Here is a 17,184-nt window from a genome sequence, read left to right as displayed (position 1 = left end):
CTTGCTGGCGATCGGTCAGTGAGCAGGTGTTAACTTTATTTAACTTTCCACAATCTTGAGAGAACTTGGAAGTGAAAGAAAGCTGCGTGCTGCAGTGGCAATAGTGTGCACGATCTGCCGTGACAAGTGGACGGTGGACATGTCCTGTTGCTGGGGAAATGTCCATGAGGATTGGACATGGACATGTCCTTTGAATGTGGAAGCCTGCCTCTTTTTTCATGGTTTTGAAGCATCACTGCCAGCAAAGTCCAGCGGGATGGATAAAATTTATCAATGCAGGCATGTACTGATAGAACAATTTTTTTGCCCTGGCGTAGGGTTATGTAGAATTGCGGAGGCATGGTGTACAGTAACGCAGTGTTGTGTAGCTTTATATACAGCAGCGGAGTGTCCTGTGCTCTACACCGAAAAATTAAACATGTATTGCACATGTTCAAAACACTCTTGGAGCCATCGAGAGGGAACGGACATCTGACGGCGGCCTATATGCAGTTTTTGCATCATCTGATCACAGTCTACATATTCTGACGGCATCAAAGCAGCATCTGAAATTATCTGATTATGGTTGATTGAGCTCTGAGATTGATCGGTCACAGCAAAGCCTGCCAGCATGTTGTGGGATGTCCACATTCACTGGACCCTGGCCCAGGAAATGTTAATATGTAATAACATGTATGTGGGACGCATTCATCATGTACAGTGAATGTGAAAAGTGCACAATCAAACTGAAAGTACCACGTGCCTCTGTGCCTCTCTGTGGTCTCATGTGCAGTAATGCATCTTAGTGCCCGTCAGGCGTGGAGCTGAACAGATCTCACCGCTGTAATATTATGACTGCCATCTAAACTCTATAGGAGGTGTTACGTGGAACTGTATCCCAGACCATAACTAGATTATTAAACATGAAACTCACCTCCAGCATGGAACCGTGACAACTCAGAGCGCACAGAAACCACACCACAGCCTGTGGTGAAAAGCCTCTCACCTGGCTGCTATGTGCTGCAAATAACCATTAGGGCAGTCACAATTATTACAATATTCGCCAATCACAATTATTTTTCATATTCGCAAATATTTTTCATAATCGCGGTTACCATGAATTATTTATTTTATCAACAAAGTTGCATAAACGACTCGGAATCTGACGTCATCGTGCAGCAGCAGCCTCGCTGCCTCACTCACTCTGTTTCCTCTCATCTTGGTTGGATGGTTAGCGAGGCTCGGATAATAACATGGAGCGTGAGGAGGTTCTGGTTCCAAAGCCACGCACCACTGTGGATGCATTTCGGTTTTGTAGGGCTGGCTCGACTTGTCACGACTATGTTGACAATTGAAATCATTAACAACTAATTTAGTAGTCGATGAGTCGTTTATTTTATTTAAGGCTTTGATTTTTCTCTCAATTCATAGTTTCAGGCAGCGAGCCATCCTGCCGTCATTTGGACGTTCAAATTTTGAATAAGACGGCCGATTAAAACAGCAGCCGTCTTGTTCAAAGCCTTTTAAAATGCGTAGTTTACTGAAGGAGCTGTGTGCGTGTGCGTGCGCGGAGTCAACTCGCTGCAGACTGAGGGAGCGAGATTCCTGAACAGAGGCACGAGACGTTACGTTCTGCTGTGAACCATCACGTGAGACAGCGAGCGCGGAGTAGAGAGAGAAGATTTTAACCCGAGTGAACATATATATAAAAAAAACAAACCAAACCGTGGAGCTGCCTTTACTCTCTGTACTTTCTCTACCGGTGCGGTTCTGACGGCACCGTCCTGTTCACACCATGTGTGCATCGTATACTGAATTTATGAGATCATGAGATGAAATAAACGGTCAAATATCCTTAAAAACATCCTTAAAAAGTTAGAATATATAAATGAACTGAGCAGAAATTACAGAAAAGCTGTGCAGTGATTTTCAGACGCACAGATCACAAAAAGCTGAACTTTAACAGTTATTTTCCAAAGGTATGTATTTGTTCAGTCTTGAGCTTAATGTAGTGTTCAAGCACAAAACGTGACTGATGAGAAAAAAGGATGACTTCATCACACTAAAATGAACTGGAGTCAGAATAAAAATACAAGCTGCTGATTTCTGTTATTTTTCAAAGTTATTATAAGCTGTAGCTATATGTTTTAATTATTTCAAAGTGAGTTGCCTCTTATTGTATTCTGATTTATTTATACAAAAAAAAAATATATGGGGAGTCTAATCAGCCTGCATTGTTCTGTTCAGTTCATATCAGTTTTCCTGCACATGTCCAGGTATTTTTTCCTCCTTTATAAGAGTTTGGTGTATGTATTTGCTCCACAAAAATTTAAAACACAATAAAATGCTCACACTTTTCTTTATAGCAGTTCTGTAATTTCAGAGATGCAACAGAAACAACCACAAATCAGAAAAAGTTGGGAATGTTGCACGATTCCCGGTTTCTCCACTCAGAGAAGCCAAACATTCTTCCAGAGTTGTGTAATCATATTGCGATAGTAGAATATAAAGAAGGGAAAAAAGAAAAAAAAAATAGACAATATAATCATCAATCGCAATTATTTGCCGGACAATTAATTGTCTCCAGAAATTTCTAATCGTGACAGCCCTAATAACCATGCAAAAATTAAATCCCATGTGATAATCCAACTGAGTTGCTCCTGAAGTGAGCAAAAAAGAAACAAGAAATTAAAGTTCTCTGGAAAGGCTCTGTCAAACGCATGTGTGACTGCTGCAAGCTTTCAGCAAAGGTGTCCAGTGGCACATGTGCACGTGCGCATGTGCCCCCCTGCTCGCACGCTTAGTGGTTCATGCGGCCGTTATAAGATAAACTTTATTCATCTCACAGAGGAGAAATTCACAATGAACACACACACGCACAGACACAGAGCTGAGTGATAATTTCAGCTCCACACGTGTGCACACTTGTGCACACATGCGTGAGGAACACAGCGCTGCCTCCCTCTCCGGTCCCGTGTTTGCCATCCAGACATTTGGACATCGGCCAGTCTTCAGCGCCGTTCATGGGTGTCTGACAGCAGTCTGTATCATCGACCTGTTGTCTATATACGCTTTGGATGCCGTTGTGCAGGTGTGCATGAGGTAATCTGGATGTGTTCTGACGCTGCTGACCACACCTCTTATCCTCCCAACTGTGTCCAATGATGGTAATATTTGTCGTTTTAGCCTGGTTTCCGCACATTCTTGCTATGTGTGACAGGGGCTTAAAAGACCGGGCTTTGGCCCTGTATCCTCAGAGTCTTTTTAGCTGTTGGGGAGTGACATTTACTGACAACTGTTGCACAGCATCTCCTGCTCGCCTCCATCACTCTCAACCCCATAAACTTCACTCCCATCCTGGTTTCAGCACCAATGAAGCAGCTTGTACTTTCTCTGCATCTGTGTTGTGTTGTGCTGACACCTCCCAGTGGCTCCCCTCAGGCATGCAAACTCACGATCTCCAGCATGGGAGGCAGACGCTCTCACTGGGGGTTGACCAATATGGATTTTTAAGGGCTGATACGATATTTGCCTGCAGTAAAATGTGTCAAAAAGGTGTCAAAATTTAGTATAACACACTCTTAACACAAATCTTTCTTTAAATGTTTTGTAGCATTTGTTTATTTTACAGAACCTTTCAACATGACCACACAAATGTGCATGGAGCTACTAATAACATCATGAACTTGAATAAATGAACAAATAAATAAATACAGGGGACACAGCTCCATTCTGCACACTGCTATCTTCTTATATGCCAGTCTGTGGGACAGCAGCCTTCAGCACTGACAGGCTGATCAAGTAGTGCTGTGGCAGGAGGGACTTTGTTACAAACTAGAAAGCAGGGATTCATGTTTTAAAAGAGTGGTTCCAGCTAATGGCCCCTCAGTGCCTGAAGTCACGGAACATTGGCTCCATATATGATGGGTACTTTCCACATGTTAGTGGGCTTTTGTGGAATGGACAGCTCTCAAAAACTGAGTGAACATGCAAAAGGAGACTACTGAGGGAAGCCGTCCTCCGTTTGAGCAGTCAGTGCAATCTCTAAAGGTGGCTTGACACTTGCACGAATTTGATCCGTGCACTGGTACGCAATCTGCTGTGGAGGAGAGTAAGCTCGTTGTGAACTTATTGTAAAGCATTGTAAACTGTGCACGGTTTCGTGCAAGTGCGCAAAGAAAATTTGTTCAAAATGTCACACATTTATTATGTGACCTTCACGTGAACATTGTGCAAACAGTTAAAAACACTGAGGGTGAGTACAAGTCACTGCGTCAGTGCACCGCATCACAACGCTGTTCATCTGAATGATTGAGATGTTAAATCTATCATAAACATAATTTTACAGATACTCATAAGAAGGAATGAACATGCAACTGTTTTGCCAAGCCATTACAATATAAATATTACAAATAATTACCTTTTAGACTATTCTAAATGCATTGTCCACCTCATGAAGTGCACGAGAGAGAGAGAGAGAGAGAGAGAGAGAGAGAGAGAGAGAGAGAGAGAGAGAGAGAGAGAGAGAGAGAGAGATAAACTGCAGCTGGAACGGTCCTCTATGATTCCGGAAGCAATTAGAGGTGTTGTCATCAGCCAAATTCTGACAGAAAATTATTAATCTGCTATTATTATGTACACAGTGTCCAGCAGCACAAAGCGTGGCATCCACCTGGGAACACAGTGGGTGGCATTGTCATGACGAATTGTGCAGAAGTGTGGGGTTCAATGCGTGCAAGTGCCAAGACACCTAGCTGAAGTCAGTCTAAAGGGGCGGTATTTCCTGAAGCACAATTTCACACTGATTGGACGATGACTCGGAGACAGACTGAGACAAGACCTGCAGACTGGTTAAATGTGAGAGAAAAATTAATATGAGAGAAATCCCCCCCGTTTTCTCTCTGGTGTTGTGTTGCAAGTTTGCCCATATGGATGAGCTGACACTGGTTCAGTCTGTATCACATGTAAACATGCAGTGTGTGTCTGTGTGTGTGTGTGTGTGTGTGTGTGTGTGTGCCTTTCAATAATATGTATGTAATGTCACGGAAAAGGAGCTATGATGTAATATGAGAAATATGGCAATGGTCCCATCTCAAGATCTTTGGATATGCTTGAACTGCTGTGTTGTGGTCTGATTTCACCAACACGCATGTTCATAACACAATCACACGAAATACAGCGTGCTTTTGCTATGTTCCTGGTGGAATGTGTACTCACATTGAATTACTGGTAGTGTACGACTGGCTGTCCTGTTTGTTTGTCTTTTCTTTTCAGTGACCCAGTCAGTCTGGTTTAATATTAAAGGATTATTAATCGAGCACTCGGTCTGTACAGGAAAATATCAGACCGAGGTCTTGACAGTACAAACAAGACTGAGGTCTGATATTTTCCCGTACAGCGAGGTTAATAATTTGTTTATTATGTGGCTGTTCGGAGCTGTGTTTTCATCTTGTTGCTTGTCAATTTGCACGTCTACTTCAAGCTCGTTTGCTGTTAATTCCTCCAACTCATCAGTGTAATAAAATTTGCTGGGGGAACGGTCCTCTTCATCACTCATAATTTCTTTGTTCAGTATTTGTTTTGTTTTATTTCGTGCCGTGAAAATTGTAAACAGTCGCAAATCTGATTCGCGACCCGAACCGATTGTCGTGGTAACGGTCTGATATGGGAAAATATCAACCCGGAAATCAGTCAGTCAGAGCGCATGTGCTGTCTAATAATAGTTAATCTTAACTGCTGATGTGCTAAAATGAGAACTTTGTTTGCAGATCCATCCTGTTGCAACCATGCTGCTGAGTTCTCATCATGTAAAGAAGCTTGTGACCAGGTACACACACACACACACACACACACACACACACACACACACACACACACACACACACACACACACACACACACACACACACACACACACACACACACACACACACACACACAGGCTGCTGAGCCTCCTCTGCATCCTCAGCCCATTACACCTGGCCTCTGAAAAAGCTTTTTGAAGAAGAGTGATGTAAAGGGTTTTTTTTTAAATAAAAGAAAGTTCTTAGTCATCTGTTTGAAATAGGAGCAGGTGTTGCTGTCTCTCTCTTTGCCGTCTTTCACTCTGAACCCTCCTTATCCTTCTTTATTGCAAAGAGACATGAAGGAGATATGAAAGAAGCTGTTCTGTGTGTTAAACAAACAGCCAGAGTTCAAACCTTTTTTCCTCCTTTTGAAGTGTGTGTGTGTGTGTGTGTGTGTGTGTGTGTGTGTGTGTGTGTGTGTGTGTGTGTGTGTGTGTGTGTGTGAGAGAGAGAGAGAGAATTTGTCACTTATTTTCTTATTCATTTATTGAGGTGAATTTGTTTCATTAATACCTGCAAATGCACAGAGGGTGATCTACAAATATTCCTTGATTTGCACACGTTTTGTGATCCACAAACACATTTTTTGATTTGTAACTTGTGTGTTGGTTTTTATTATTTTCATTAAATAAATGTGTATTTGTAAATATATCATTTGTAAAAAAAAAAAAGAAAAAAGAGGCATTTGCAAAAACAGAAAATCCTGTTTGTGAAATGTGATTCAGCATTTGTTGATTACACACATTCATCACTTTGCTCAGTCATGGAATTTTGAGACATTCTGAGCACAAAACACACTGCTCAGTTTCACAAATGTGTACCTCACAATTCTAATAGATGGCAGTGGTGTTCTGTGCCTTCAGACGCCTTTGCTTGCGTTGAATACGGCAACAGAGTGGGTGGAGATTTCTACATCACCGTCGGGCTTGGATGGATCTTTAAGTGTGATCGTGACACATTTGTGTTTATCGTCTAGAGATCCATCCAACCAGTTTCACTCATAGTTTTATTTATGAACATAAAATAAATTCCAGATGGTTCATCGACATTAACTGCAACAAAATCGCACATATCTTTTGAAGTAACATGCTATTTCTGAAGGTTTGCATGTTAACCAACACATGCCAGAAGGCACGATGGGAAATCAGGTTGCTGTTTGTTTCTTAGTTTCTGTTGTGAAAGTGTAGTGACACGGACCCACAACAGGGGGCGTAAATGAACGGACAATGAAAGAGTCAAATATGAACACTTTACTGTTGTGAATGAGCACAACACAGAGGAATGTGAAATTTTACAGACAGTCAATCACAAGGGTGACGTGTGGGCAGGCTCGAGGATAGAAGACGTCTGTCCTGAGATGAACCGGAACCACACGATTTCCTCCGCCACCGAACCCGGAGAATACTGGAGTCGCCAAGTCCCGAGTCCCCAGGTGGCCACCGTCTTCGAAGGTCGGATCTGGTACTGCTGGCAGGGAGCAAAGACAATAAGATATGGGTGTGTGCACACCCAGTAGCAACAACGGTGGGAATTCCACCTCCACCTCTAACACACACTCGTGCAGCTCCTGTCTACCCACTTATCTGGTAGAGGTGTGCAGCGAAGCCGTCGCTGGTCACACCGAACGCCGATCTCACAGACAAGGAACACTTCAGGAAAACGGCTGCAAAAAAGAGTTCAGACTGATACACAGTTCACTTTCAAGGCTGAGAATACTACCTGAACGGTTTGACGATATCTCGGCGATGAGGTGGAGATGACGTCCGGGTTTTATGGAGTGAGATGATGAAGCATGAATGAGTGACAGCTGTCAGGAGATAATGATTGACAGCTGTCATCCCCGGCTGTGTCCGTGGCGGCAGCGCCCTCTCGTGCCTGAAGCCTGGACTTCAGGCAGGACGCCCTCTGGTGGTGGGCCAGCAGTACCTCCTCTTCTGGCAGCCCACACAACAGTTTCTGTCTGATCAGTTCCCCCTCGACCCAGTGTCACTCCGAACAGTCACTGAAAAAAGCTTCTCCCAGCTGTTTTTTTTTTCTGTTTTTTTTTTCCTCTTAATATTGTATTTATAACTCCCAGACTGAGTGCTTCGCTTTTTCCTGCACGAAGCCAAGAAGCCAGATAGTGCTGTTGAAATCTCCGCCCCTTCTGTTGCTGCGCTCAATGCAAGCGAAGGCAACAACACTGCTATCTATTGGATGGCAATTTGAATTGTGAGGAACATATTTGTGAGAAGTGTGTTTTGTGCTCAGAATGAGTAAAGCGATGAATGCGTATAATTGATGATCCACAAAGGCTGAATCACTCTTCCCAAAAAAAATTTCAGTTTTACAAATAACTTTTTTTATACAAATGAAAAAATGGTATATTTACAAATACACATTTATTTGTAAAAACCAGCACACAAGTTACAATTCAGAAATTTGTGTTTGTGGATCACAAAACACGTGTGCAAATAAAGGAATATTTGTAGATCACCCTCTGTGCATTTGCAGGTATTAATGAGACAAATTTAACTCCATATTCCTTCATCTTACTATTTGGCTTGTAAAACAAATTAAAAGAATGAAAATGGAACCAGACGTGATGAAGAAGGAATAAGAGCAGTGAAAAGATGTGAAGAGAAAGAAAACATTTCATGCTGACAGGAGAGAAAGTTTTCAGATGTGGTCATGAAAATAATGCTGCTGGTGAATAATGTTGTTGTACCAACGAGTGCAGTACTTTGTTTTGGAGTGTGTGTGTGTGTGTGTGTGTGTGTGTGTGTGTGTGTGTGTGTGTGTGTGTGTGTGTGTGTGTGTGTGTGTGTGCGCGTGCATGCATGTGTGTGTGGGTGGATGTGGTGAAGGGGATGTGTCTGCTGACAGCCACTAAACAACTGGTGTTTCTAGGTTTTTCCTGATTTTAAGTAAAGGCAAAAAAATAAATCCTTCTTTCTTTAACAACAAGCACCGCTGACCATCATGGCCACCCACACCTGCAGTGAATAATAATGCTTCACAAGCAACTTGAGATGCCACAGGCACTGTGCATGTTAAAAGTTGCCAACATTGCCCAAAATAGGATACATCTTTTGCGTCCCTCATCCCCCCACTGACATTCATCACAGATTCTGCTACAGTCCCTTAGACTGGACTACAAATTGCCACCATCCAGGTGATGAGAGAGCTGCAGAGACTAAACCAGGGGAAAGCTGCTGGATCGGATGGCATCAGCCCTCAGGTGCCGAAAGCATGTTCCAGCAAGCTCTGTGGAGTACTCCAGCATCTCTTCAACTCGAGAGAGTTTCAGTGCTGTGGGAAACATCCTGCCTGATCCCAGTGCCTAAGAATGGTTATCCTGTGACTCCTAATGACAACAGGCCAATAGCACTGAATTCTCACATTATGAAGGTGATGGAGAGACTGGTCCTGGCACACCTCAGATCAATGGTGTGCTCAACACAAGACCCCCTGCAGTTTGCATATCATAGATGTAGATGTATAAATAGATGTATTTATAGATGTATTTTATAATTTTAAAACGAGACCGATGCTAACGTGTTAGCATGTCTATGGCGTTTTCAATGTTAAAGTTAGCATTAAGCTGTAAAAGAGTCAAATGTATTACAGATTGTAATATGTTATTTATTTTTATTTATATATTAATAATAATAATAGTAACAACAACAATAATAGTAACAAGGACTGCAAGCAGTCATATACGAGCCCTCGTTCTGCGCGAGTTGGGACGGCCTACCCAGGCCAGCGAATAATACTTATAATAACTAATAATGCTACTGTTGTGAAAGTGTAGGTACACGGACCCACAACAGGGGGCGCAAATGAACGGACAATGGAATAAGCCAAAATATAACAATTTAATGTTGTGAATGTGCACAACAGAGCAACAGACAACACAAATGAGATCAACAGTCAATAATTCACGGTGACGTGTGGGCAGGCTCGAGGATAGAAGACGCCTGTCCAGAAAAGAGCCAGATCCCACACGCTTTCCACTGCCACCGGATCTGAAGCACCCCGGAGCCACCAAGCACTGGGTCCCCAGGTGGCCACTGCCTCCGGCTGTCAGATCGGGTACTGCTGGCAGGAAGAACAGACAGGTGATGTTGGGTGCTTGAACACCCAGCAAACAGTCAGAAAGGGTGGGAAACACCTCCACCTCTTAAGCACAGTCACACAGGAAAAAAACGTGCAGCGCCTGAAAGACTGCTTATCCGAGGAGCGAAGACGTCGTCTCCTCCCAGCTTCCAGCTGCTGACCAGTCAAACAGGTATGCCTGCAAATGTTCAGAATGTTGTATGGCACAAAACAACAGCTGAGTGTTTACCTGATTGGTAGACGATTTCTCGGCAGTGAGGTGAAGATGCTGCCTGGCTTTTATGGAGATGTGGTTGTGGTGATGATGAGTGACAGCTGGTGCTGGTGATGACTGCCAGCTGCCACTCCCGGTTGCTCCGGCGCCCTCTCGTGCCTGAAGCCCGCACTTCAGGCAGGGCGCCCTCTGGTGGTGGGCCAGCAGTACCTCCTCTTCAGCGGCCCACACAACAGGACCCCCCCCCCCAACGGGCGCCGCCTGGCGCCCGACCAGGTTTGTCCGGATGCCGGCGGTAAAAATCGGCCAGGAGGGGTGGGTCCAGGATGAAGCGCCTCTTCACCCAGGAGCGTTCTTTGGGTCCATAGCCCTCCCAGTCCACCAGATACTGGAAACCCCGGCCCCGTCGACGGACGTCCAGGAGCCTACACACTGTCCAGGCCGGCTCCCCATCGATGATCCGGACAGGAGGCGGCGCCGGTCCGGGAGTGCAGAGGGAAGAGGTGTGGTACAGCTTGATCCAGGAGACGTGGAAAACTGGGTGAATCCGCAGATTCACTGCGGCCGGACTGAGGACCTTGAGGATGGAGAAGGGGCCGATGTACCGGTCAATGGAATGTCCTTCGTTGACAGCAAAACCTCCTGCCCGGGCTGGTATGCAGGGGCCGGGGATCGCCGACGGTCTGCATGGGCCTTGGCCCTCGTCCGGGCTTTGAGCAGGGCAGAGCGGGAAGAGCGCCACACCCGACGACACCTCCTCAGATGGGCCTGGACCGAGGGCGCCGCAACCTCTCCCTCCACAAGCGGAAACAATGGGGGCTGGTACCCCAAACATACTTCAAACGGGGAGAGGCCGGTGGCAGATGAAACTTGGCTGTTGTGTGCGTACTCGATCCAGGCCAGATGGTTGCTCCAGGCCGTCGGGTGTGCTGAGGTCACGCAGCGAAGGGCCTGTTCCAATTCCTGGTTGGCCTGCTCTACCTGTCCGTTAGTCTGGGGATGGTACCCGGACGAGAGGCTCACGGTGGCCCCCAGTTCCCTACAGAAACACCTCCAGACTTGCGAGGAGAACTGGGGACCACGGTCAGAGACGACATCGGATGGAATCCCATGCAGACGTACGACGTGGTGGACCAGGAGGTTTGCTGTCTCCTGGGCCGTCGGGAGCTTCGGGAGGGCCACGAAGTGGGCCGCCTTGGAGAACCAGTCCACTGTCGTGAGGATGGTGGTCATGCCCTGGGACGGCGGGAGGCCCGTGACGAAGTCCAGGCCGATGTGGGACCAGGGACGGTGAGGCACAGGTAACGGCTGGAGGAGTCCCTGTGCCCGTTGGTGGTCAGCCTTTCCCCTGGCACAGGTGGTGCAGGCCTGGACGTACTCCCGGACGTCGGCTTCCATAGACGCCCACCAGAAGCGCTGCAGGACCACTGCCATGGTTCTTCGCACCCCAGGATGACAGGAGAGCTTGGATCCATGACAGAAGTCCAGGACTGCAGCTCTGGCTTCTGGTGGGACGTAAAGTCTGTTCTTTGGGCCGGTCCCTGGGTCCGGGTTGCGTGCCAGGGCCTCCCGGACGGTCTTCTCCACGTCCCAGGTGAGGGCGGCCACGATAGTGGACTCTTGGATGATGGGTTCCGGTGAATCTGACAGCTCGACCTTGACTTCCTCTTCGTGGACCCGGGACAGGGCGTCAGATCGCTGGTTTTTGGTCCCAGGGTGGTAGGTGATCCGGAAGTCAAAACGCCCGAAGAACAGTGACCAGCGGGCTTGCCTGGGGTTCAGACGCCTGGCAGTCCGGATGTACTCCAGGTTCCGATGGTCCGTGAAAACCGTGAAGGGCACCGTAGCTCCCTCCATCAGGTGTCTCCACTCCTCAAGAGCCTCTTTCACCGCTAGGAGTTCCCGATTGCTGACGTCGTAGTTCCGCTCTGCCGGGGTCAACCTACGGGAAAAATAGGCACAAGGATGGAGAACCTTATCGGACTCTACGCTCTGGGACAGCACAGCTCCTATCCCTGAGTCAGAGGCATCCACTTCGACTACAAACTGGCGATTGGGATCGGGCTGCACCAGAACGGGTTCAGACGAGAACCGACGTTTCAACTCCTTAAACGCGGCTTCGCACCGATCCGACCAGGTGAAGGGGACTTTAGTGAAGGTTAGGGCCGTCGGGGTTAACTACCTGACTATAGCCCTTAATAAACCTCCTGTAGAAATTTGCAAAGCCGAGGAACTGTTGCAGCTTCCTACGGCTTGTCGGTTGGGGCCAATCTCTCACCGCCGCTACCTTGGCCGGATCGGGTGCGACGGAGTTGGAGGAGATGATGAACCCCAGGAAGGACAAAGAAGTAAGGTGGAACTCACACTTCTTGCCCTTCACAAACAACCGGTTCTCCAACAACCGCTGCAGGACCTGACGTACATGCTGCACATGAGTCTCAGGATCCGGGGAGAAGATGAGGATATTGTCCAGGTATACGAAGACAAACCGGTGCAGGAGTCCCGCAAGACGTCATTAACCAATGCCTGGAACGTCGCGGGCGCATTGGTGAGGCCGAACGGCATGACCAGGTACTCAAAGTGACCTAACGGGGTGTTAAATGGCGTCTTCCACTCGTCTCCCTTCCGGATCCGAACCAGGTGATACGCATTCCTAAGATCTAGTTTGGTGAAGATTTGGGCTCCATGCAAGGGCGTGAACACAGAATCTAGCAGAGGCAGCGGGTATCGATTGCGAACCGTGACTCGTTCAGCCCTCTGTAGTCTATGCATGGACGGAGTCCGCCATCCTTTTTGCCCACGAAAAAGAAACCTGCACCCATCGGGGAGGTGGAGTTCCGAATCAACCCGGCAGCTAAGGAGTCCCGGATGTAGGTCTCCATTGAGTCGCGCTCAGGACGAGAGAGATTGTACAACCTGCTGGACGGGTACTCAGCGCCCGGGACCAAATCAATGGCACAATCATATGGACGGTGCGGGGGAAGAGTGAGTGCCAGATCTTTGCTGAAGACAAGTCAGCAAGATCATGGTACTACTCCGGCACCGCCGACAGATTGGGGGGGACTTTAACCTCCTCATTAGCTGTCACACCGGGTGGAACCGAGGATCCTAAACATTCCCGGTGGCAGGTGTCGCTCCACTGCGTCACTACCCCAGACGGCTAATCAATCCGGGGATTGTGCTTAATCATCCATGGAAATCCCCAAATCACTCGGGAGGTAGAAGGTGTTACATAGAACACAATCTCCTCCCTGTGATTCCCAGACACCACCAAAGTCACGGGTGGTGTCTGGTGTGTGATTAATGGGAGAAGGGTGCCATCTAGTGCCCGTACCTTCAATGGTGAAGGTAGAGCCACTAGAGGGAGCCCTACCTCCCTGGCCCATCTGCTGTCCAGCAGAGTCCCTTCAGACCCTGTGTCCACCAGTGCTGGAGCGTGAAGGGTAAGATCCCCACAAAGGATCGTCACTGGGATGCGTGCTGATCTACGGGCTTTCCCCGCGTGGATGTTATGGCCCACCCTTAACCCAGTCTCTAAGGGCGGGTGTTTAAGTTTAACCGCTTGAGGCAGTTTCTTTGTATGTGCTCATTCGAGCCACAGAAAAAACATTCTCCACGAGCCAGCCTCCGTTGTCTTTCATGTGATTTTACTTTAGCCCTGCTCGTGTCCATAGCTTCGTCAGCAGGGGGAGCTGTTACTCCACGGAGCTCTCCGACTGTGGAGCGTGGGGACGGCGGCACCCTTTCGGACCCGGAAGGAAGAGGGACGGCTCACGCCCGGCCACGCCCTTCGCCCCGCTCCCGACGGTGTTCTTCTAACCGGTTGTCTAACCATATGACCATGTCGACAAGCCCGTCAAAATCCCGCAGCTCATCCTTAGCCAGCAGGTGCTCCTTCAGGACCGGAGACAGTCCGTTTACGAAGGCGGCGCGGAGTGCAACGTTATTCCAGCCAGACCTCGCAGCCGCGATGTGGAAGTCGACTGCATACTCCTTTCCTTCCCACTGTAGCCAAGTGCTTGCTCACAGGGGGTCGTTTTGACCGTTGGGGTTTTACATAATTATTGTATGGCCTTGCCTTACAATATAAAGCGCCTTGGGGCAACTGTTTGTTGTGATTTGGCGCTATATAAAAAAAAATTTGATTGAATTGATTGATACTCGGCTGCACTCTGACATCCCTGTCTCATTGACAGCAGCACGGTCGAAGCGGTCTCGCCTCTATTGGGATGATCAAACACCTGTTTAAACTCCCTCACAAACCCAGTATATGTCGTTAGGAGCCGTGAATTTTGCTCCCAGAGCGCCGTAGCCCAGGCGCGTGCCTCTCCTCGAAGCAAATTAATAACATAAGCCACCCGGCTGACATCTGACGCGTACATAACGGGACGCTGTGCAAAGACGAGCGAACACTGTATTAAGAAGTCTGCGCACGTCTCGACACAACCTCTGCACGGTTCCGGAGGGCTTATGTATGCTTCAGGGGATGGGGGGGTTCGTTGAATCACCACTGGAATGGTCGGTCAGCAGGAGGAGGTGCTGCAGCAGCGCCCTGAGTGCACGCTTCCACCTGGGCGGTGAGAGCCTCCATCCTCCGGTTAAGTATAGCGTTCTGCTCGGTTACCAAGTCCAACCGATCAGTGAAGTCGGTTAAGATGTGATGCAGTTCACCTAAGGCGTCGGCAGGAGGCCGTGTGCACCCTGTGTTTCCATTGGCGTTTCAATCGATGGTTGACGCCCCTCGGGATCCATGACGCTGGCCGAGAAATCCTGTTGTGAAAGTGTAGGTACACGGACCCACAACAGGGGGCGCAAATGAACGGACAATGGAATAAGCCAAAATATAACAATTTAATGTTGTGAATGTGCACAACAGAGCAACAGACAACACAATTGAGATCAACAGTCAATAATTCACGGTGACGTGTGGGCAGGTTCGAGGATAGAAGACGCCCATCCAGAAAAGAGCCGGATCCCACACGCTTTCCACTGCCACCGGATCTGAAGCACCCCGGAGCCACCAAGCGCTGGGTCCCCAGGTGGCCACTGCCCCCGGCTGTCAGATCGGGTACTGCTGGCAGGAAGAACAGACATGTGATGTTGGGTGCGTGAACACCCAGCAAACAGTCAGAAAGGGTGGGAAACACCTCCACCTCTTAAGCACAGTCACACAGGAACAAAAACGTGCAGCGCCTGAAAGACTACTTATCCGAGGAGCGAAGACGTCGTCTCCTCCCAGCTTCCAGCTGCTGACCAGTCAAACAGGTACGCCTGCAAATGTTCAGAATGTTGTACGGCACAGAACAGCGGCTGAGTATTTACCTGATTGGTAGACGATTTCTCGGCAGTGAGGTGAAGATGCTGCCCGGCTTTTATGGAGATGTGGTTGTGGTGATGATGAGTGACAGCTTGTGCTGGTGATGACTGCCAGCTGCCACTCCTGGTTGCTCCGGCGCCCTCTCGTGCCTGAAGCCCGCACTTCAGGCAGGGCGCCCTCTGGTGGTGGGCCAGCAGTACCTCCTCTTCAGCGGCCCACACAACAGCTACAATATAATTTTAGAGAAACACAAAAAGAAACAACAGAAAAGATAAAACCAACTAACAATGAACATAAATAAATAAATATAGAAATAAATAGCTGTTTCCTGTGAACACTTAGTGACTCTTACGCCTCCACTTCATCCCTGTTTTATTTCAGTTTAATGACAATTTGTTTCTGTCAAACCACGTCTAAGCTGTGTTTTTATACAAGAAAAAAAAATGCAGTAAATTGCACATTTGTGTCTTTTTTCATGAAAATATCTTATTAAGTCTCTGGGGCCGACGGGCTAAGACCAAGCTTTACTAAATTATAAATAACTTTTTAATGATATGAGATAGAAACTTACTCTTTTTTTTTTTTTTTTGCTGAGAAGTTAACTCCGTGGACTTTCGAGCCAACCATTGGCTATCTTTGTACTCCTCGTAGAAGCTGTGTGATGACGTACGCAATGTGTGTGGCCAATCGGAATTGGGTCACCGTCACATGGTTTTCCAAAATCCAATTGCAGGGCAGATTTACCTCACGTGAAAAGCCAAAGATCATTTTCAGGAGTGATATGTTACTAGTTGGCCCATTTGAATAGCTCCCTGGGTGCTCCCATGAGTACATACTGTTGGGCTCCAGATGCGCCCTGCGCCATTACGCACAGCGATCACTGAAAGCAGACAGAGAGCCTCTGATGACAATCTCACGTGCTCAAACAAAGCGTGTGTAACTATCAGGATTGCTCCACTAGTTTTCATGTGAATGTTACTGGATAACTCTGTTGCTTTCTCTGCGTAAAGCACTGTTTACCATATCAAAATAATAAAACGCATAGACCATCTTATATATATTGTTCAAAATGTGCATTTGTGTTTATTGTTTGAACCTTTTTGCTGTACAGTCTTTCACACAAGACCTCAAATTACCTTTAAAAAGTGTCAAAACAGTTGTTTATTATAGTTTGCTGTGTGTTTTGAATAAATGTGTGTGGAAAATTATTTTTCGCTTTATTTTTTCTTTGCCTATTTTTGATTGTAAACCTTTATTACACTTCTAAAACACAACAAAAACATATACGAGGTCTGTTAGAAAAGTAACGGACCTTTTTATTTTTTGCAAAAACTTTATGGATTTGAATCATGTGCGCTTGCATCAGCCAAGCTTGAACCTTCGTGCGCATGCGTGAGTTTTTTCACGCCTGTCGGTTGCGTCATTCGCCTGTGGGCAGTCTTTGAGTGAGCACTGGTCCACCCCCCCTCGTCGGATTTTCATTGTCAGGAAAATGTCTGAACGATTGGAGCAGCGCTGCATCACATTTTTTCAGAAACTGTGAGAGTCAGCCAGGTGGAAACCATTCGGAAAATTCAGATGGCTTTCGGTGAAGATTCTATGGGCATCACAAGGATTAAGGATCATTACAACCGGATTAAAGATGGCCCACAGCGGCTGACGGCGCGCCGCGCTCCGAGTGGCCATCGACAGGCTGAAATGACCAGATCATTTCCAAAGTGAAGGCTGTG

At 47.2% G+C, this 17,184-nt stretch overlaps 1 protein-coding gene across 1 annotated transcript in view; it reads left to right on the top strand.

Moving 5' to 3' along the window:
- The window catches only part of reck (reversion-inducing-cysteine-rich protein with kazal motifs), a 508,306-nt gene that overhangs the window by 86,354 nt on the left and 404,768 nt on the right, over window positions 1–17,184 (top strand). Inside the window, exon 2 of the mRNA XM_034173078.1 lies at window positions 5,748–5,806. Within this exon, the coding sequence (XP_034028969.1) occupies window positions 5,748–5,806 (59 nt within the window). The remainder of the gene's footprint in view (window positions 1–5,747; window positions 5,807–17,184) is intronic.

Source organism: Thalassophryne amazonica, chromosome 1, assembly GCF_902500255.1.
Source record: "Thalassophryne amazonica chromosome 1, fThaAma1.1, whole genome shotgun sequence".
In the NCBI taxonomy this organism is placed as follows: Eukaryota; Metazoa; Chordata; class Actinopteri; order Batrachoidiformes; family Batrachoididae; genus Thalassophryne; species Thalassophryne amazonica.
Note: the sequence above shows the minus strand (reverse complement) of the source record. Positions and strands in the feature narration are given on the sequence as shown.